Source organism: Lepisma saccharinum, chromosome 20, assembly GCF_977018435.1.
Source record: "Lepisma saccharinum chromosome 20, izLepSacc3.1, whole genome shotgun sequence".
NCBI classification, from domain to species: domain Eukaryota; kingdom Metazoa; phylum Arthropoda; class Insecta; order Zygentoma; family Lepismatidae; genus Lepisma; species Lepisma saccharinum.
The window spans coordinates 10,833,800-10,856,413 of NC_139248.1; the positions used below are offsets into that span (position 1 = coordinate 10,833,800).

Consider the following 22,614-nt stretch of genomic DNA (forward strand, 5'->3'; position numbering starts at 1 on the left):
AGTGAAAATATAAACACAGTCCGTCAGGTTTGTTACCAAACAACATTAAATAAAGGAACGTAACTTGGACCGAGTATTATTCCATGTCGAGAACACGAAACATTACTTCCGACAATCTTCATCTCGTATTTCTCATTGGCATCACTGCTAAATTTACAGAAATGTATACCCGTAACTGGTATACAAGCCGCAGAATTACAATGTTGTTTGGGTTGTCTAGTCACAAGGCGCTTGGTGGTCAGACATGGATGGCTTGCTTGAGTGCTTTTTCAATAGGGTCGTTACAACGCAGAACTGTCCAAGACTGTACAATGCAATCAAAGGACAATGTGAATAAAAATGACTTATTCTATCCTGGGCACCCATATATTGTTCTTGTTGAAGGAGCGGATCACAACGTTGGTAGATTTAGTGCTATTATGTTAGGTAGTCACTTAAGAGAAGCTAGAATTAAGGTGGATTATGTTAAGGCATCGGGTCCTAATCGTGTAAAAGTTTACTTTTTAACATCCAATGATGCAAATGACTTTTACTTGAACAAAGAGTTTCAGAAGAAGTATAAAGTAAGTGTCAAGATTCCGAAGAGTCTTTTACACAGAATGGGACTAATATATGGGTTTACCGTTACATATAGATTTAGAAGAAGTACGAGATGAAGCAGAGGCTGAGAGAAATATTCCAATAATCAAAATGGAAAGAATGAAGAAGAAGATTTATCAAGAAAATGGGGAATTTGTGTTCAAACTGACCAAATTGATCAGCGTAACGTTTCAATCACAAAGGTTGCCCTCGCATGTAAAGCTACTCAGTAACATATTTCAGGTACAACCTAAAATAAAATCTGTGATGCAGTGCAGGAATTGTTTCCGTTTCTCTCACACAAAGGATGTTTGTAAGTCCAAAGCGATATGTCCAAGGTGCGGTGATTATGAACATGATGATATATGTGCTGCAGTACCTAAATGCATAAATTTCTCAGGAAATCATCTTGCAACTGAGAGGTCGTGCAGTAAGTGGGAAGACGAAAGAGAAATTCAGAAGGTGATAGCATATGAGGGCTGTTCATATCAAGAAGCAAAGAGAAAAGTTAGTTCTAGTATTTCATTTATGACCGAAAGAGACGATTATTCTTATGCAAACATACTACAAGATTTCCCAGAGTTAAAAACAACTAAAGCAGAGTCTTCCTTTGTACAAGCTCAAAGTTCAGCAATTACAACAGGTAACAGATATGAGGTGCTGGCCACTCTTAAGAGATGAGGAATCAGGGACATCAAGAAACTTATATTCGTGGAAATCTTCTCAACCTCATCTTTACAACATGAACAATAGTTTTGCTGATCAAAGACTTGGGAAGATATTTAAAAGTAAAGAAGTTATGAAAAATAAAGGTATGCAAAATCTAAAGTCGTGTGACAATCCTCAAACCCAAAACGAACAAGAAAGACCAGATTATGTATTACTAAATTCCCAAAGCAGTCCAACGTCAGTGACAACAACGGAAAAACGAAAATTAAGAACTAGCATCCCACAATATGACTCTCAAAAGCAAATAATGATTAGTTTGTTACAATTTATGGGAAAACTAACGTCGAACATAACTGTGGAAGATAATCTTCAGAGAATTAAAAATATTCTATTCGATTGTGCAAATATTACTTCACAGTTATTGAAACTTATTGAAGAGCTTGAATCATATGAAGAAGCTCAACATTGAATATAATAATCAGTAAGTTATCACATCCAAATATGTTTTTGTTTGTGTAATGGAATTTACGCTCGTTTCCTTCAAGAAAACTTGAACTCATGAAATTGATAGAAGAGCATCATCCTCTCATTATATGTGTGTGTGAAGTATGGGGGGATGGGAGAGTTTCAATTGAAATAAAAAAATTATCACGCAGTAATTAATCAAAAAGGAGGAAAAGGAGTGGGTATATTTGTACATGAAAGTCTGGCATTCCAACCCATATCATTTAATCCCAATTTAGTGATTCTTCGAGAATATCGGGTGGAAGTAGTGGGAATACAAGTGCAAATTTTGAATAAAATATTTACTGTTATCTCGATCTATATACCATCTTCCTATACATCGCAAAAAATTGCAGTGAAACATTTAAGGTCTATGATTAGTTCATTCAAGACTCCATTAATCATAACTGGAGATTTCAATTGCCACCACCCATTGTGGGGTCGACAGGCAGCAGATAAGTTGGGTCGAACTCTTGTTGAATGGATGGAGGCGGAACAGTTAACTATAATAAATGATGGTTTACCTACTCATATGCCTAGAAATGGAAGTAATCCCTCATCTATAGACTTAACATAAATTTCAGAAAAGTATTGTGCAGACTTTACATGGGAAGCCGATATGGACTTGAGAACAAGCGATCATTATCCATGTTATTTTTATCTGGCTTATTGCCATGCAACAAATGAAAGAATATTAGTTATTCGTAAATGGAAAGTATTCAAAGCTAATTGGTCTAATTGTACTAAACTTTTAAATATTTATTTCTCAGAGGATGATGGATTAAAACCTGATAATATTACATACGAGGAGTTTGTAAAAATCATTTCGGCTGCGATGGACTTGAGCTGTCCCAGGGTGATAAAAAGTAGTCAGCAACACTTCCCAAAGATATATTGGAGGTCAGAAGAATGTATTGAAGCAAAACTACATAGAGTCGAATTAGCAAGAATATACTCACGTCAACCAAATCCGGAGAACTGGATAGCATTCAGACGCTCTGTGGCAAAATCAAAGAGATTATGCATAAAAGCAGAAAGAAAATCATGGAAATTATTTATTGAAAATTTACACCCGAGCATGAAATTAGAATATGTGTGGAATAAGTTTAGGTCGCTCAAAAATCCTCGTACAGCAAATGTGGTCCCTTTGAAATCAAATTGGAAGACTGAATTTATTCAGAAACTCATACCTACAGTGTCAGACGGAGTAATTGAAACACCAAATGAATTATGTAGTTACACATCAAAACTACGTTCGGCGAAAGGTTTTGCAACTCCAATTTCAAAAGAGGAAATCTATGAAATTATCGGCAATAGTAAAGAATCTGCTCCAGGGATGGATGGAATTACTTATTCGATGATCAATCACCTTCCAGATGTAGCGTTAAAGGCGATGTGCACAATTTTTAATAAATTCTTAAATAATGGAAAAGTACCAGAAGATTGGTCCAAACAGTTGATTATTCCAATTTTTAAAAAAGGCAAGGACCCTCAAGTAGGTAAATCATATAGACCTATAGCTTTGACGTCAGTTATAGGAAAGATATTTGAGAAACTGATACAAAAAAGAATATAATGGTTTTTAGAAAGCCAAAATATATTTCAGTTCGAACAAATAGGATTTCGAAAGGGATTAGGATGCCAAGACGGAGTAATCACTCTTTCCTTGTATATTTTCGACTCACTGAAAAGAAACAGAATTGTATTAGCTGCATTCTTAGATGTAAGCGCAGCTTATGATAATGTAGATATTAATATCCTAATCCAAACAATACAACAGCTAAAAATACCTCACAACTATGTTTTGATATTATGGAAGTTACTCAGTAAAAGATCTGTATATTTCCACTTTTTCAGTGAAAGTAGAGGACCATATTCAGCCTGCAAAGGTTACCTCAAGGAAGTCCTTTGTTATTCAACATATATATGATCGGGATGAAAAGGAAATTAATTCAAACAGTAAATTATCTTCAATATGCAGATGATATCTGTATCTATATGTCCACGACACAAATTCATACTGATTTTCCTGTTTTAGAGGAACAAATATTGGAAGTGCAAAAGTGGCTTGAAAGTAAAAAACTCTCCATTTCAATGGAAAAATCTAATATTACAATTTTTAGTAAAAAGGGAACACCTCCAATAGTTCACTCGATGTCCCGAAAAACAAGAATTCCCATTACATCCAGAGTAAAATATTTAGGTGTCATCTTGGATGAAAAACTAACTTGGAAGGACCAAATTAAAGCAATACAAGTCAAATCAGAAAAAGTGTTTAATTTGTTCAAAGCAATATCAAATACTCAGTGGGGATGTCATCCTCGAGTTATGCTTTTATTTCACAAAAATTATTTTCGGCCTATGATAGATTATTCTCTATTGGCAATGTGTAACTTGACAGAAGGAAAATTGAATTCCATTGATGTCATACAGAGGAAATTCTTGAGAAGATGTTTAGGAGTTATGAACAGCACTCCAAACGTAGTAGTATACATGGAAGCGGGTGAATGTTCCATTTCATGTAGACAGAAGATGTTAGCAGCAAATATGCTCTTCAAAGTGAAATCATATCGTGAGCATCCTTTCAACAATGTACTAACAAATATGATACACTTATATGAAACAGGAAAAATAACAAACAGAAAATCTGCTATGTGGATAGAATTGTATAATTCGTTTTGTCAAGAATACCAGGATGTTCTACAGATGCGTTCACGGCCTGTTTTTTCATTAGATTATCCTCAACAGTCTCTGGATAATATTCATTTCCCTCGTTATTCGCATATATCGGAATATTTTACTCAATGGCCAAGTTTTTATTTCATATACACAGATGGATCTAAAAGCGAGTCAGGAGTTGGATGTGCAGTGCACGATCCACAACATAAAACAGACCTATTATTTCGGCTTCCACAAGACTGTTCAATATTTACAGCAGAATCTTACGCAATTTACCAAGCTTTAATATATGTCCAACAATTAAATTTACGACAGTTCTTAATACTTACTGACTCGCAAAGTGTATTACAGGCGCTTAAATCTTCTTACAAGATTCTTTACAAATTATCCCCTTATATTATGAATTGCATACAATTAGTTCAAACAATACAAACATCTGGAAAAACCATTGAGTTTTCTTGGGTTAAAGCTCATAGCAATATTACAGGTAATTCTCATGTAGATGAATGTGCAAAGAAAGCAGTGCGCCTTCCAAATATTACGAACTTATCATTATTCTATACGGATCTTCTCCCTAGAGTAAAGAAGAAAATTCTGAATGAATGGTTTGATTGGTGTCGAAATGAACTTACAACAGTTGGAGAATCATACAGACCATTTGCTGAATTCAAAACACACAAACCATTGTTTCATCATGTAAGTGTTACAAGAAATGTAATTGTATTAATTAATAGACTGAGAACGGGCCATTTGTGTACTAGGCAACATTTATCCAAAATTGGAATAACGAACAATAAGAAATGTGAATGTGGCTGGGAAAGTGCAGATGCACAACATATAATACTGGAATGCTCAAAATATAATAGAGAGAGAAATACCTTGTATAAAACTTTAAATAATCTAAAGGTTCAGTTTCCAACAAATTTGTTAAGTTTAGTTGTTAATCCAGATGTGCGGATTGGTCATAGTTTGTTATCATTTTTAAGGAAGTGTAACATACAATTGTAAAAGGCAAAATGTTCTTTTAAAAAAAAATATCTAATATCTGTAAAATAGGGGGGATGGACTGATAATTTTATTGTAAAACAATTGAATGTGTATTGTTATGGACAAAAAATGGCATAAAAGCTGTTAGGTTCCAAATAAAGGAACGAATGAAAGAATACTCTATAACCTTCTTAAACCCGAAGGTTTATGTCTGCAGCAACACAAGCCATCCATCTGTCCATTTCCTTAGCAAGATCAATCCAATCTTTTCCATCCTTACCGATTTCCTTTAGATAAATCTCATTGTTATCCCTCCATCTTCGTCTTGGCCTTCCTACAGGTCTCTTACCATCAGGCTTCCCAACAAGAATCATGTAAACTCCTCTTTCCTCTCCCATTCGTGCCACATGACCTGCCCACCTAAGTCTTCTTGATTTAATTATTCTAATAATATCTGGACATGAATACAAATAGTGCGGTTCTACATTATGTAACTTACTGCACTCGCCTGTCTCCTTATCCCTTCTAGGTACAAATATATTTCTAAGGATTTTATTTTCAGATGTTCTTAATTTATGTTCCTCTTTTTATGTAAGGGACAAAGTTTCACATCCATATAAGCTAATATGAAATTATTAAAACATGATATTTTTATAATAAATGAGTGAACTTGATTTAAGAATGAATTTAATGTGAACAAAGGTATAACAAAAGTGTCTATCTATTCAAAATGTGTGCTCGACATAAACAGCCAAACGTTGTTGTGGATTGTTATGTCCACTGCCTGGTGTCTGCGTGGATGCGTTGTGTTCATGCATTTCCCTTGTGACTGCGTTGTGCAGAACATGTGTTCCGCTCTCACGAATAACCTGCCTTGGGCGATTGTTCCTTCCCTAGGTTGGATACGCACCTGGTCGGCGGCGTGTGACCTTTCCTGTGTGCGCAAACTTCAAGCGTGCGCAGGATCTAGTCTGCCTTTGGTTCCAAGTAATCCCCACGCATTACCGAACTCCCGTTGCCTGGCGGATGGCCATGGAGCTCGGACGAAACTTGGCACGGATTTGTTTCGTCTCGTGGTCGAGGAAAGTGTCTCGTTCTCGGCTCGAGATGAAAATATCTGTCTTGTTCTCAGCACCTTTTGACGTTTGTTATAAGTCCACTTTGTTTCCATAAGCTAATATGGGCTAGGTGTACAGTCAACGGCAAAGATAATGGTAAGCAAATTGTCCACCGCTATTTTATTTACTTTTCTATTCTACATCCTGTTTTGTTTTAAGGAATGAAACTATGTTTGTTAGAAACAGGCATTGTTCTCTGCTCATTGACGTCTTTATTTCAATGCATTGTCATCACATTGTGCAATTCAGACCGAATGAAAATGGTGGTGGACAATTTGCATACTGTTTCTTTCACCGTTGGGTGTACGTTCAGTTTAAAGTGGATTACGAACCACTATAGAATGTCTAAACCTGGAATTGATCCCGGGATTACAGCGTTACAACTACAGGATAGGGGAGGCCCTCAATTCGACTCACCTCGTCAGGGAAACGCCCGTCTCGTCTGTGGAACGCCCGTCTGTTCAGAATGGGGTCGGTAGACGCAGTCTCTGTCCAGAATGGGCTCTGTAAAGGCAGCCTATGTCCAGAATGGGCTCTGTAAGGGCAGCCTGTGTCCAGAATGGGCTCTGTAAGGGCAGCCTGTGTCCAGAATGGGCTCTGTAAGGGCAGCCTGTGTCCAGAATGGGCTCGGAAAGGACCGTCTCGGTCCCGAGTGTGGTTGGAAACGCCCTCCTCCATCTGATCTAGCTTTTCTATTCAGAGATATGTATCCTACATACAAAAAATACGTAATATTTATTAAACGTGATGTCACAGGACTCGACCAGCCATGCATATAGTCTACACCAAACCTAATTGGCATGTCTTAATGAGTCACACTGAATATGGTCAAAGGTTTTTGATACTTTACGTTCATCTTACTTCCTCGAGCAGTAGCAGAACCTCTGAATTTCCTCCATCTTACAGTTCCCTGTCTCGTTCTCGTCTCGATGCGTAGGCGAAGGTCTCGGTGTCATCACATCGTGCCTCATTTGCATAATTATGAACGCGCTTTCCTGTCTGCTCCAGCTTCGGATTAGCGACGAGAAATCTTGTCATCTCAGAAGATCTCTACAAATACTCCAGGGATGCTGCGAAGGACCGTTTAAAGTCCCCGGAAACATCCACAGATTTAGTCCGTTCGTTCGCTCCCTCTTCCCACCTCGCTTTTCCATTTGCCCTCTTCCTGTTTTGGAGATTACTTGCTTGTTCGTGATTTTGCATCTATTTCGGATGTTTGACTTTTTCTTATCGCCGTTGTAATCTCGCCTTGCTGAGAGGACTGGAAAACCTATGAATAATTCAAGGTTTAAATTGAATGCAGTTGCATAGGATTGTATGAGGAAAGAACACTTGGAAATTTTATGTAGAATTCATCGTTGGTACTGTCCAGAACAAAATTTTGTTACAGTTAAGGATCTAAATTCTCTGGTTTTCAACAGTGGAGGTCCTAAATGCATGCTGAATTCCTAACACAAAACACCTATCATTGTCCAACTATTTGAATATTCGCAGCTTAAACTGAACCTTAGAGAAAAATGGCAATAACAGGTTGACTTTTGGAAGGAAAGTGGCGGTAACTGGTTCTCTTTTTTTTTTCAGAAATTTATGGAACTCTGAGAATAGTTAAGAATTATATGTAACTAGTAATTAAACGAAAGTCTAAACCTTTTTGCGCCAGACATAGTGAGAACCTGTCCACCCTGTTGTCAATTGGTATGTTTCATGGCGGACTGACTGGTGACGCGTGTAACTGATGTCCCCAGGTCTGGCACCCACACCACTAACGCTCACCCAATTGCAAAGCTTGGGGCGGTACGTTCTTTGCTTCTCGAAGCAGAACAAGTCGAGTCAAAGACTTCACATTTGTTCTGTCTTTAAGTTATTTACACGACGTTGGGGAAGGAGGGGGTGAGTTGTTCGTTACTATGTTATAACTGCAGGTCTTATAGGCGGAGACGCCCATTTTTGTACGCCAAGAGGCGATCAGGCCTGACGTTCATATTGATTACAGTTCATTTTCTCAGTATCTTCCAATGTGATTATTTTTGACGAGTTTACATTAATCCATATTGTAATTATCAGTTGGATAATTATCAGTTTTCCAATTATTAAGTCGTGTATATATTTTTTTCAGGTTCAGCGTAGGATGACGGCATTAATACCTAAGCGATGATGTCATAATATGGGCAGTAATTATGTGATGGAGGTAAGCCAGCGATTCTTTTATTAATTTGTGTTAAGATATGTTTTCACTCTAAAATGGGGCAATATAAATTCAGTTGGAATTGCTTGTGGTATAAAGTTATATAGAAATTACATTATACTCTATGGATTTGTTATGTCTAGATTTAATAGAGTAGTTAGTTTGACATTAAAATACCCTTCAGGTGTTTGGCGTCATTTTTTACAAGCGATTGATTGATTTGGTTTATTTGACTTCGCTTTTCTGCCACTCGTGGCTAATCGCAAAGATGAGGATGAGTGATGATATGATGAAATTGATGAAGGGGGACACAAACGTCCAGGGCCAAAATTCGAAACTGGGACCTCTGGCATCGTAGTGCGCTCTGCTAGCAAAATTATTATTATTATTTCCGACGCAATTTTGTAATTTTACAAAGTGGTTATGGACTAACCTGCAAGTATTTGGTTACTTGGTGTTTTTTGTTTTTTTCGACAACGAACAACTTTGCCTCTCCAAAAGCCTACCTAAGAGCCTGTATCGTAAAAAAATCATCTTAAGCTCTATTGTCTTCCTCTTGTAAGAAAGCTCAACTACTGTGTACGAAGATTTCGAAAGAAGCAACTTATGAGAGGAATTGGTTTGCGCTTACGGCGCTGGACCTCTAACGGCGGAATAGCTACAGATGAAATTACAATTAATAAACTGGATTTTAAAGAAAAACAAACATGCTATTGACAAAAACTCGCTGATAATCCAAATCGTCGACATCCAACACATCCCCCTCCCCCCCCCCCCAACGAACGGCAGATGCGACGTGAATATACGAATTGCAAATTATAGCGTCACGTGCTGTCCCTTGCAAATTGTTTATCAAAATGCCATACGAATGATATCCGCTTGACCGTTAAATATTTATGGCTCAGAGAAGTGGGATCCATTGGATGGAAGCGAACTGATATATTGGACAATACGGAAAATCGATCCGGGGCTAAGTTCAGCAACAACAAGCGATTTGAGCATGGCGGTTACACCCGCGAGGCAAACGAGCCGGACGAGAACACCGAACGGTTACAGGTTAATAGCGAAATTTATTCGCTAATGCGCTCCGGCTATTGGGAACTCAACTTCCAATCCCGTGGGATTATGTCCGTATAAACTGCATCGTAACTCACATTCATTTGTTCGCTCTGCATACAGCTTCCAATTGGCTGCCCAATCGTTACCAGCGATTCTTCACTTGTAATCGCACTTTCAAGTGTTTTAAAGTGCGTCCTTTATGGTCATACGAGATCATTACGTGCTTGAGAAAGATTAACGAGTGTAACGTGGCCAACACGACGTCAAGTAAAGGAAACTCGTTCAAACGGCACGTGAATGATGGTCATAAAAGTTTGGAATGTAAGGCCTCGTTTATACATCGGGATTTCAAGGAAGGAGATTATTGTTGTGGCACGCTTGTATTTCCGAGTGGAAATTGATGTGCGGCGACTATTGTTGTATCGTATTGTTTCGAATGACGCCGTTGGTATTCCTGAGTGGAAAGGTCAGGTAATTAGTAACGTTAGAGTTGTTTCAGACTCAAACATCTCTATTCCCGAGAGAGAGAAACTAGGTGGTGACTCCTGTCGTTTTTGCACATTGTTTCAAGTGGGAACATTTGCATTTCCGAGTGACTGATGTTGTAGCACATTGCTTCAGATGGAAACACTTGTATATCCGAGTGGAAACAATTAGGTTGTGTCTCCTGTTGTTGCAGCACATTGCTTCAGATAGAAACAATTGTATCTCCTCTCCTGTTGTTGCAGCACAGTGTTGCAGATGAGAGCATTTGTATTTCCGAGTGGAACCAATTAGATTGTGTCTCCTGTTATTGCAGCATAGTTTTTCAGTTGGGAACATTTGATTTCCGGGTGGAAACAATTAAGTGGTGACTGTTGTTGTAGAATATTGCTTTAGATGCAAACACTTGATTTTCCGGGTGGAAACAATTAGGCGGTGACTTTTGTTGTAGCACAATTTTTCAAATGGGAACGATTGTATTTCAGAGTGGAAACAATTAGGTGGTGACTGTTGTCGTAGTAGATTGCTTCAGATGGGAACACTTGTATTTCCGAGTAGAAACAATTAGGTTGTCTCTCCTGTTGTTGCAGGATAGTGTTACAGATGAGAAAATTTGTATTTTCAAGTGGAAACAATTAGGTGGTGACTGTTGTTGTAGCACATTGTTTCGAATTGGAGCATTTGTGTGCACGAGAGGAGAAATACCACATTGTTTCAAATGCTGAAATTTGTATTTCCGAGAGGAAGAAATGTGCGGTGACTACTGTCGTTTCAAATAGGAACACTTGCATGTTTCAGTGTAAAAAAACAAATGGAGAGTTCGGATTTGAAAGAATGAAATTTGAAAACAAACATTTGTATTTCCGAATATAAAAAGACAAGTAGTGACTCTGTCTTCGCATCATATTGTTTCCATTGGGGACATTTGTATTTCAGAGTGGAGGAAGTGACGACTCTTTGTAGTTGTGTATTTTTTCAGAATGGGTGGGGGTTGTTGATTTATTTCCTATCTGCAGGATGGGAGTGTCGTGTGTGTCTAATACAAGGTTTTAAGTGCGGAAATTTATACTACGCGTGGTTGATGTTGACAACAAAGAAACTCGAAGAGTTTTCATAGACCACCAGAATGCGAGTTGCTGCAGACTCTTTTCTCTCTTTCATTGTGCTTATGCTAAAAAACATTCTTGTAGAGAATGCATTGCGTAAAGTAGCCCCAAATGCCAAGACATCATTAAGTAGTCATGACGGGAGTACCCTTTGATATATAAATGGTGCAGATTTAAATGACACGTGATCAAACTGAATATATTACTCTGTATATTCTCATAGATCATGTTGCAACTTCTGGACGCTATAATGACATCATGCAGTAGTCTTTGCAAACGTAACACAACACAAATATTGATCAAAATGAATTAAGATCACATTCTTTCTGAGGCATGGTTGATTTGTTTGGTTCCTTTTTAAGTTTCTGTGAAAATCGAGTATGATATAAAGTATGACATAAAGGTAGAGAATTCAAACTCTGTTCGCGGTTATTGAATGTTTATACGTATCTCGTTGTAAGAGATGACCTCAGAAGTCAACCTCACTTCCACGTAGTGGAACTGCAATTCTGCAGAACAACGAGGCTCTGGCGTCTGAACCTACAGTGTTTATAATCCTGTGTACAGCTGTGTTGTGTCCGTGTGTTTTGAACGCCCCTTTACAATCTCAGCTTTTAATCTAGGTTAGTTCTCGGAGGCAGACACAAGTGTTGATTTTAGCTTTGGTAAAGGGTGCTACGTCCCGCGTAGCGGTGCACTTCACAAGTACACTTACCTTATAAGCTCAGCAGAGCATGCTGGATAATCCCAGGGATCGGGCTAGGTTACTGCGTTCCTTCCCCTTGGATCCACAGGTGAAGTCCAATGACAACCCACAAGGTTGTCCTCCTGATGCAGGTATCCATAACTACGAAATACACTTTCGAAATAAAGAAAAACCGCAATATGTTCAACTTTACGTTTATTATAGACACGCACGTATATCATGTAATACTGAAATTACAATTCAAATACTTTCGAACGGTACAGCGCGAGATGCGTAAGCCTACCTTTCCCGTAACGCGAAGCACCTCTTGCTACTTCAAATCTCTCCGCGCGACTACTAACAGTTTTTCTGGAAGGCGAAAACACCTCCTCAGTTACACAGTGTTACCAGACACAATAACCTTTTAATACTAGGAAGTTTGATAAAAGCAAACAGTAATATATTAGAAATGTACAGTAAACTGGCACAGTGAATTTAGGTATGTGGTGGCAACAATGCAATGAAAAGCGCGTGATCTTCTCACACCACAAGAGTTTAAATAAATCAACAATGGCTTACAAAATATAAGAGAAACGAACGGCGTTTCCGAGAAACATGAAACAACAAATAGATATAAGGAATTTAACTCGGAAATTATTAACTTAGGCTTCACTAACTTGATTAAAATGAAACTTACAACAATCTTTAGAATATTTAAAAGCAAATGAAACGATTAATGTTGAAACTATGTAAATTGCTTAAATTTGCCGCTATTCATACTTGTAGATATGTGTATTGATTATAAAGGCGGCCATATTTATGAATATATATATGAATTATTAACTGTATAATACTAATAATAATATAAAATATAATAATAATAATATAAAACCACGAAGTAATGGCAAACTCGGGGTCATTACAAGGGCTTGGCTTCGTATATGATGGAATCAAATTTCCCAAGTTCTGACGCACCCAAACTTTCATATCAATCAATCAATGTTTACATCGGCGGTACAGGGTGCAATATGTGCTTCTGCAAGTCGAAACTTTTAATGTTTGTGTCTTTTAGTGGCTTCGTGTTTGCCATTTCAACATTCCTCCGACAGAAACTTTATCTTGGCTTCCTATGCGGAAAAATCCACTCGATCCGTGAAAAGCCATGCACTTTGTGTGCAGTTCATGAGAAATGGGGATTCGACGTTGCAGCTAAGGGCCAACACTTTGCCCCACAAAGTCGCGTACTGCTGCACTACCCCTGTTGTCCAACTTCCGTGAAATACAACTTCGAAATGGAGAGAGGATCTTAAGTCGGATATTCCTTAATGACCGGCGTTCGTAAATCACACAGAACCTAACGGATTCCAGAAAAATAAAACCTCCAGCTAAAATCTGGAATCCTTCTGCAAGAAGTATTCGGGGGCAATTCCGTGTATTGCAACACACGATCTCTCTCTCTCGTATTTGGCTTTCGTCCAAGCTCAAAGAGCATGGAGGAGGACTCTAATGCGATGGTTATTGTTGACCAGCTTTCGACACAAAACCGGAAGATTATACCTGAAGTAAATAGGTCAACCGGTCGGGCTATAGTCGCGGAAACAGTTCGTCTGCTGAATATTCGCAGCTACCTTGTTTTGTTCGCTCAGCCTATATGTACTATTGCTTAGACTTTATATATTCCAAGTCGTCATCGCGTTTCCATGGTAGAGAGACAGACGGGCAGTGTGGTACGAGCTGCTGGTCGGGTTGCTATGCTACACCTGATCTAATGCGGGGAACACATCCAGCTTGCAACAAACGCCAAAACTAAATCCTAAGAACTCTTAAACAAAACACACATGCATTAGACCTAAGAGAAATTGTAGGTCAAGAATTGTTAGGCTAGGAGGGCCAGGACGTTTGTTGCAAGCTGGTTGTGTCCCGCACCAGACCCATGCTAACAACAAACTCTGGGATAGTAGATGTCTGTATCGTAATTGTCAAGGACATTCACTTAGCTCCGCGCTTACCTCTTCTTCACTCCCACTCCTATGCATTCACCGTGCAGCATCCAATGAACAGGTAGAAGGCGTGTGTTGGTTGTTTTTGGAGGGGAACAGGCGACTGCGTGGGGGAAGATGCCGCGACCTTCAAGCGCAGTTTGGAAATGAAAGCAGTATAGTCGCGAGGATGCATTCTTTTCACAGCTGTTTCTTCTCGTTCGTTCATTCGATTGATTGGTTAGGTTAGTTTCACTTTCACTGAAAGGAAATGTTTATCTAAATCACCTGTCAGGTGAAATAACAGTTGACAGGATAAGGCCACCTGCCCGGAACACCTGGAAAGGAATGTTCCAGACAAACAACTTTCTAATAATGTTGTGTCTGGAGGGGAGTGATTTTGTGTGTGTGTGTGACACTACGACAACCTAATATATGAATGTCGGTTTACAAAGCTGTGTCACAGAAGAAGGTTACATGAAATAGTATTCTTGTGGAAATTGTTAAATCACGAAATAGATGCTGAACATCTACTCTGCCAGATTAATTTTCGAATCCCGTCGTCGAAAACTAGACTAAAGAATGAAGTTTTTCTTATAAAGAAGGCTAGATCCGAAAATAAAAAGAAATCTCCATTGTGGAGAATGTGCACCAGTTACAATAACTTGCTAATCAAGAATAACACCATTGACATCTTTTCTATGAACCTAAGGGACTTCAGTAAAGCCACTATTAACACAATGGCCTAAGCTTGAACACATAAGTTCGTATTGAAATTGTGTGATAAAGTGTGTATATACTGTGTATATATATATATATATATATATATATATATATATATATATATATATATATATATATATATAAAATAAATATTTTAATATATTTTTATGTATGTATGTATATATGTATATATATATATATATATATATCTTCCTGTTTTGTACCTTATATCATTTGTACTTGGTACAGAGTCTGAAGAAGACCTTGCTAGCAGGTTGAAACGTAACGTTTATTTTGTTTTAAAATAAAATAAATTCTACCTTGGTCAGCATATTGAGTTTTTGGTTATCATGGGAACAAGGCTTAATGATGTTATCATTCGTTTTTCTGCCACTTTTGGCTAATCGTGAAGATGAGCTGTGATATGATGAAATTGATGAAGAGATACTCACAAATTCCATCATCATCGCGATTCAACGAAAGTGGCAGAAACGCGACGCTAAATTACAAAACTCCAATCAAAACACACAAAGAACGCAATTATCTAACAAAGGGGGGGGGGTAATATAAAGTCATTGTAACACAACAGAATACTCTCAGGTTGGCTACTCTATGCCGTGGTTCGATTCCAAGTGGAGGCACATAGTGGTTCGCATCCAACTTTAAACTGTAGGTCCAGTCCCGATTAGCCTTACTGTGCATAAAGTGAACTGAAAACAGCAACTCAAACCAAACCACAAAACAAGTTGTTTTATTTCCTACAATTCTGTTTACCATAATATCCAATCTTAATTTACGTCCATATTAGCTCCTAACTGACACAACTGCGCAGCGCTATGACTTCACGATCACTGCACAATTTCACTGCGCATGTCTAACCAACTTGCTCTCTTGGTTGCAAATACACTGCTTGCACGACTTTCTGATCGACCCTCGTAATAATATTTTATAAGCTGAACACCAGCGCCAATGCAACTTCATCTTGGTCTATAGGAACAAAGTTTGTCCGTTCTAGACTTAAGCTATTCCACGCGAACCTTATTTGGCGCAGGTTTGGCCTCGGCTCCCTCTGTGCAAAAGTTGTTTTTGGCGTCGTCAGCATCCAGCCCGTAGTCAGGCGGTGAACTTTTCGCATCGGAAGCCTTAAATAGCCTGGAGGACTGCGCTAAGCTGCACCCATTAAGATATCGCCTGCATTAATGTGATTGTTTTCTTTTAGTTCCGAGACATTAACCCCGCACGAGAATCTCTTCCCAAGAGTTTCGGTCCTTTCCAGCGGAAAGTTGCTCCGGCCTTCGTTTCCCGGCGAGCTTTCTTCATCCGAAGATGTTATCGCCAGCGGTGTTTTATTGCGTCATCCATATTTATGTCCAAGATTTCGGGTTTTTAACGTTACAGTCTATCCCCGGCCAATTGCTTCATTTACTTTTCCCGTGCTTCCTTTCCTTACAGCGTGGGGAGAGGAAATTGACAAATAGGCGTGTGAAATTAAAGAGACGTGACTGAAAATTTTCATTATGTGAATGTGCATTTTGAATTCATGAGCATAAAGCAAATGTACATTTTGCTAATAACTTCTACCGTTTCATTCATTCACCTTCTGACATTGAAAGTATGATATTATTTAGATCATAATCAAGAGACTTGTAACCATACACATTAGCATGCAATGTTAATTGGACATTATCCGTGGTCCAGTGCTTTAAACTGCGTTTCGACAGAGCACTTCTTCTATCGTCTTCTCCTAATGGGAATAGAACCCACGACAGAGCTGTGGATTTACTACATATCCGGTGCTTTATTTTAAAACCATTGTCACTAACATTAAGAAAACTACGAGTATTAAACATAATCATTTTCAAAACTAACATTGTACAAATAAACTAATTTCTCTTCGCGTAAATGAGATTGTTTTCATATCTCATAATAGACATTAATGTTTTTCAAATTGTTTAACTGATATCTGAATAAAACTTTCTAGGAGGACTGCTGGAAAAGTTCTGCAAACTATCACCAACAATGACGCTAGTGTTCCGCTATTATACAAATCTGATGAATAGGCCTTTTTTATGTTTAAATTATCTTTTATTGTTTGCTTAAGCCTATTAATTAATTTTTCATACCAGTTTGAAGTAGTAATTTCGTGTGAGAAATGGAAATTTCTCGTGAACACTTTCGGGCAATGATTTTTTATGATTTCAAATGTAGTTTAACACCGAAAGAATGCATCGAGCGACTTCATTATTGGGGATGAAGCACTATCCAATAGGACTGTGTACAATTGGTTTTACGAATTTCAGCGTGGTCGCACATTTCTCAGTGATAAATTTCGTGAAGGTCGTCCATCCACGTCTGTTGTTGCCGGCAATGTTGATGCTGTGCGTGAAATGATTGAGAGAGATCGGCATGTGACATACCGGGAGAATCAGGCATCCTTAACATTGACATGAAAGCAATACATACGATTTTGCATGGTCATCTGAACGTACGGAAACTTTCAAGCCGTTGGATCCCACACGACTTGACCGAAGCTCAAAAACAGTCTCTTGTAAATTGTTGTAAAGAAATGCTGAAAAAAATCAACCGAGGCAAGTCAAATTTGGTGTACTACATCGTTGCAGGGGATGAAACGTGGTTCTATTCATACGAACCCAAAACTAAACAGCAATCCACTGTTTGGGTGTTTCAAAGTGAGCCGAAACCAACAAAAGTTGTGTGTTCGAGGAGTGCTGCCAAGCAAATGATGGCTTGTTTTTTCGGTTATACCGGACATGTAGCAACAATAGCTTTAGAAGATCAAAGCACTGTAAATGCTGAGCTGTATACAACAATTTGTTTGCCAGAGGTCGTCAATGAATTGCGTAAAACAAACCCAAATCGTCGCATTATTCTTCACCACGACAATACCAGTTCCCACTTAGCACACCAATCTGTCGATTTTTGTCCAGTAAAAATGTCGAATTAATGACTCATTGTCCGTACTCACCTGATTTATCACCTAATGACTTCTTTTTGTTCCCACACATGAAAATTAAGATACGTGGTGAAAGATTTGTGTCGCCTGAAGCAGCTGTTGACGCATTCCGAACAGCGGTTTCTGAGGTATCAGCTTCAGAGTGGAAAACATGCTCTCAAAATTGGTTTGAGCGTATGCAAAGTGTGTCGATCTTAAGGGAGAATACTTTGAAAAACAATAAAGCCGTTTCCAGAATTTCACATGTCTTTTTTTTTTCATATTGATTGCAGAAACTTTTCTAGCAGCCCTCGTATTACAATATATCCAAAGTTGTATTGGAGACACTGATTAAAACAAGCCAGCCTCAGTGGCGCAGAGGTTAACACAGGGGTCCCGGAGTAGAATCCTCGCCTCGGCGTGGGTGTTCTTTGTGTGTGTCCCTTCATCAACTTCATTATATCATCACTCAATCCCCATATTTGCGATAGCCAAATGTGGCAATTAAAAATCAATTGGTCAAAACAATGCAATAAATTAAACATTTGAAGAAAATGGGGAAATATTTTAATGGATATTTCAATTAAATTGTGATATAAGTTTGCTGTTTTATGCAACACTTTCCAATTTTTTTGCGTTAATCTTGCCGTGAGGGGATAAACGCTGAATTGATGAAATGGACATTTAAATCTAACCGGGATTCGAACTTGACACACTACACAAAATGACATGCTTCTAACATCCTCTCCGCAAGCAATGTAAGCTTGCTTGTTTATGCTCCTGTAGGAGAACAGGGAGTGTACTACAGCTTTTAAATTGGGATCCGAACCACTGTACAATGTGCCTCCACCATAAATGGAGATACCTTGGCTACCAGGTGATCCGTTTGAGATGTCAGAAAAGTAAACCGTTGTGTACAATAGGTTAATGTACGTATCTCTGAGCAGTTTGTTGGAATGTATGCAGAAAGGATGTAAGTTTTGAGTGAGTGCAGGTTTAACAGACTTCAGTCATGTGGCTGTACTAGTGTGAATATAACACTAAAATTGCACATCCTGTACGAGACATTATACGCTGTTGTGGCGTGACCACTATCTGTATCTACCATGAACGCTAGCGCCACGCGGCTGAAGTCTGTAAACCTGCACTCACTCAAAACTTACATCCTTTCTGCATATATTACAACAAACTGCTCAGAGATACGTATTAACCTATTGTCACAAAGGTTTACTTTTCTGACATCTCAAACGGATCACCCGATATACTTGAACATAAACTATGCCATAATTTGCCTTTGAGTAGTGATTTAATGGTCTAGGTCACAAGCGTGACGGAGGATTTTCATTCGGGAGTAGAGGGTAATACCGGACATCCTGTGGGGCAATATTGGACACTATTCTTCAGTCATTTAAATACAATACATTATTTTAAGTCTTTATTCTCTTAATTGGAACACGTCTCTTCCGTATACTTAGTATTAGGTATAAGTGTCCGGCATTGCCCTCTATGTCCGATTTTACCCTCTACTCCCATGTAAGTCTATCGCCGCTTCGGCGTCGTAAGAAGAGGAACAAAAGGGGATAAATCCCGCAGCAATAATTATCATTCGTAAAGAGACTGGGAGCTCTGGCATACATGTACATCATGTGTGACTGCGGCAAATATCATTCCTGAGCCATCTCACACCAAAAGCAGCATCAAGGATGGTTCCTCTGTTCTACCAGTATTCAGCAAAACACAATAGCCACGGCCGTTCTTTATCCTCATGAAAAGTAAGCGGCCTTCCTTTACAAGATACATGATACTTGGCTTAGGGATGCTCCCGAAAGAATACAGCGCACCCGCCCGCAGAGAGGAGTCCTATATCAAGTGGAAGCAGGAGAAAAGGAGCCAAACAAAGAATGGGGAAGACCGGGAAAGGAAATAAAGATGACACATCGCGGGATTAGGCAAGAAGTTACGGAGGTCGTTGAGCAGCGTAGCTCCGTGGGGAGGAGGGGCTGCAGCCATTGCGAACGCGCTAAGGGTCATAGCCTCCTGACGCAGTGTTGTGAAGGAATGGCTTCAATAACTCTGACTCCATGGTTCCTCAATGGGTAAAGTCGTAGGAGCTGGTTGTGGTCTGTTGACAAGGCTTAACATTTGCTTAGGTTTTCTGATGTCAATAGGTGTCTTCATAGAGTTTGCACATGAATTTTGTCAGTAGATACAGTTGCGGATAAAATAATCTATCTTAGGAGTTGTAGACCGTTTTGTAAAGCTATTGACCACTATGAGAATTTAAAGTTTCCTTGGTTGTTGTTCGTAACCCTTCTCTTTGACATGATATCTACATTTAGTCAGGTCATTCGTGATTGTGTAATGGTAACATGCCCTGTCAAGGGGTCCAAGGTTCGATCCCCGGAGTGGTTACGATCCAACTTTATACTGTAGGTTCAGTCCCGATTACACTGTGTCTTGGGTATCTGTGCAGCAAGGCCGCGCATAACTGTAGAGAAAGGGGAAAAGCGAGTGGGCTGAGCTGTAAGCGATTTCCCCTTCATGCACTCACTTCCCCTCTCACGCGTTCATTGTCCTAGCCCTCTGGAGTCACTACTTGCGCAGAGACTTCTTGTTCGCTTGCACTAGAGATTCCCCGGACAGTGTGTGTGTGTACATTTGTGGATTAAGAACCTTTATCTCAAGGTGTTTGTAGAACGTTTTGTATACCACCATGGTCATTGAAAGTTCTGATTGATTGATTTGATTACATTACTTCGCATTTGTGCAACGTTTGGTTAATCGCGATGCGGATGAGCTTTGAAGGGACACTCGTAAAGACACTCGTTGGGACTGCGTCGCCAGGAGTCCCGGGTACGAATCCTGGCCTGGGCGTTCTTTGTGTTTGTCCCTTCATCAATTTCATCATTCATCCTCATCGTCGCGATTAGCCAAAAGTGGGAGAAAAGCGAAGTCAAATAAACCCAAACCAATCAATGAACCGAACTCGTGGTAATGGATATGTCGGGAGAACACATCAAATTTCCCTACCAGTATTAGCCATAAATCAATATTTCCCACCGTCCCTTGGCCATGCTCTCGACGCCCTCATAATGGATCCGATGCGAGCATCTGTGACACGACCGGAGATAAGGGTATCTCCCCAACGGAGGCGACAGACATGAAAGCGTAATTAACACGGGAGATCTTGCTTTATAGGTCGAAGGGAGGTTGCATCAACATTGCCATCCCCTCCTCCCTCTCATCTTATCTCCGGAGACGAATACAGATGCGATGGATGTTGATCTTGTGTTACCCCTCGTCGTCTAGGCTCGCCGACTAATTTATTTAGCTAATTGGCTCCAGTTCTGGAAAGGAGGGGGGGCGAGATTCACCAGCCCCTCTCATATTCGTGCCTCTGTGTATCGTCAGCAGTGTTGAATCCAGCCACTTTCCTCCCGGGGGGATATCAAACTTCACGGGGGGAGTGTCGTAGGCACCACATTGCAATACTAATAAAACATTACTAATATTTTAAAATTGTCCCTTACTTCTGACATAACGAATTCTGTAGCCTTCTTAAACCCGAAGGTTTATGGCTGCAGCAATACAAGCCTTCCATCTGTTCTATCCTGAGCAAGATCAATCCAATCGTTTCCATCCTTACCGATTTCCTTTAGGTATCTCAACGTTATCACTACATCTTCGTCTTAGCCTTCCTACAGGTCTCTTACCATCAGGTTTCCCAACAAGAATCCTTTAAACTCTTCTTTCCTATCCCATTCGTGCCACATGGCCTGCCCACCTAAGTCTTCTTGATTTAATCATTCTAATAATATCTGGACATGAATACAAATTATGTAGTTCTAAATCAAGTAAACTTCTCCACTCACCTGTCTCCTCATCCCTTTTAGGTCCAAATATTTTCCTGAGGATCTTATTTTCAAATACTCTTAATTTATGTTCTTCTTTTAATGTCAGACACTTACCTCTGATATAAGGTGACCATATTTTTAAAACCACAAAAATGGAAATTTTTAATATTTTCCTTAAGGAAAATGTAATGTAAATGTTCCAAGTGTTGACTGTTTTTATATAAAGGAAAAATGTTCACGAATGTTAGAAGGTAACATTACTGCAAAGCACTACATGTTATACCCTGTCCAAGCTAACTGTGGAGCAGGGTCGCGCATAGTGGCAAAGGAGGGTAATCCAGTGCGCAAGCAGGGAAAGCGGGTAACTCCATTCGCATATTACGCAATCCCATTCCTCTCACTGTTCATTGGTGGAGCCGTCTCGCGTCACTACTTGCGCAGAGACTTGTTTTCGTTCGTGTGCTCTACACTTAGCTGGTACAGGGTATAGCTAAATGTGTTTTCACAACAGACCATCCGTCGGTTTCTACCTACCAGCGCGCAGAGCGACTGAAGTCGGTACATCAATCGCTTCTTAGACTCCGACAGAACTGTGCAAACCTCGAATATAAACTTTGCTGTAAGTCAGATGTGAAGGAATTAACGTTTCTATGCTACAGTTTATAGTAATAGTAGAGAAGGTGTATTGTTACAGTAATTCAATGCGGATACGTCATTGTCACGGAAAATGTACATTTTGGCGTCCTTTTTTTTAAAAAAAAAAACTGCACACACTAATACCTTCTGATCACCTTCCTCTGATTCAGGGTCTGATCACCTTCCTATGATTCATTCATTCATTGTTTTCAGCCCAGGGCAGGTCTTTCCTTGCAACCTCCACGCTGTTCGATCTTAAACCCTTCGCTTTGTACCAGCGTAGGGTCAATTTATTTTGACGTCTTCAATCATTTGGTATCTTCTTCTACCCTGGAGTGTCTTCCCACTGACCACTAACTAACTAACTAACTCTCTAGCCTTCTTAAACCCGAAGGTTCATGGCTGCAGCAACAAA

General features: G+C 39.3%; 1 protein-coding gene across 1 annotated transcript in view; it reads left to right on the top strand.

Annotated features, from left to right (window-relative positions):
- LOC146003812 (suppressor of lurcher protein 1-like) overlaps positions 1-22,614 on the top strand; it is a 475,712-nt gene that overhangs the window by 154,949 nt on the left and 298,149 nt on the right. The window contains exon 3 of the mRNA XM_083142232.1: positions 8,653-8,724. Within this exon, the coding sequence (XP_082998358.1) occupies positions 8,701-8,724 (24 nt within the window). The 5' untranslated portion in view covers positions 8,653-8,700. The remainder of the gene's footprint in view (positions 1-8,652; positions 8,725-22,614) is intronic.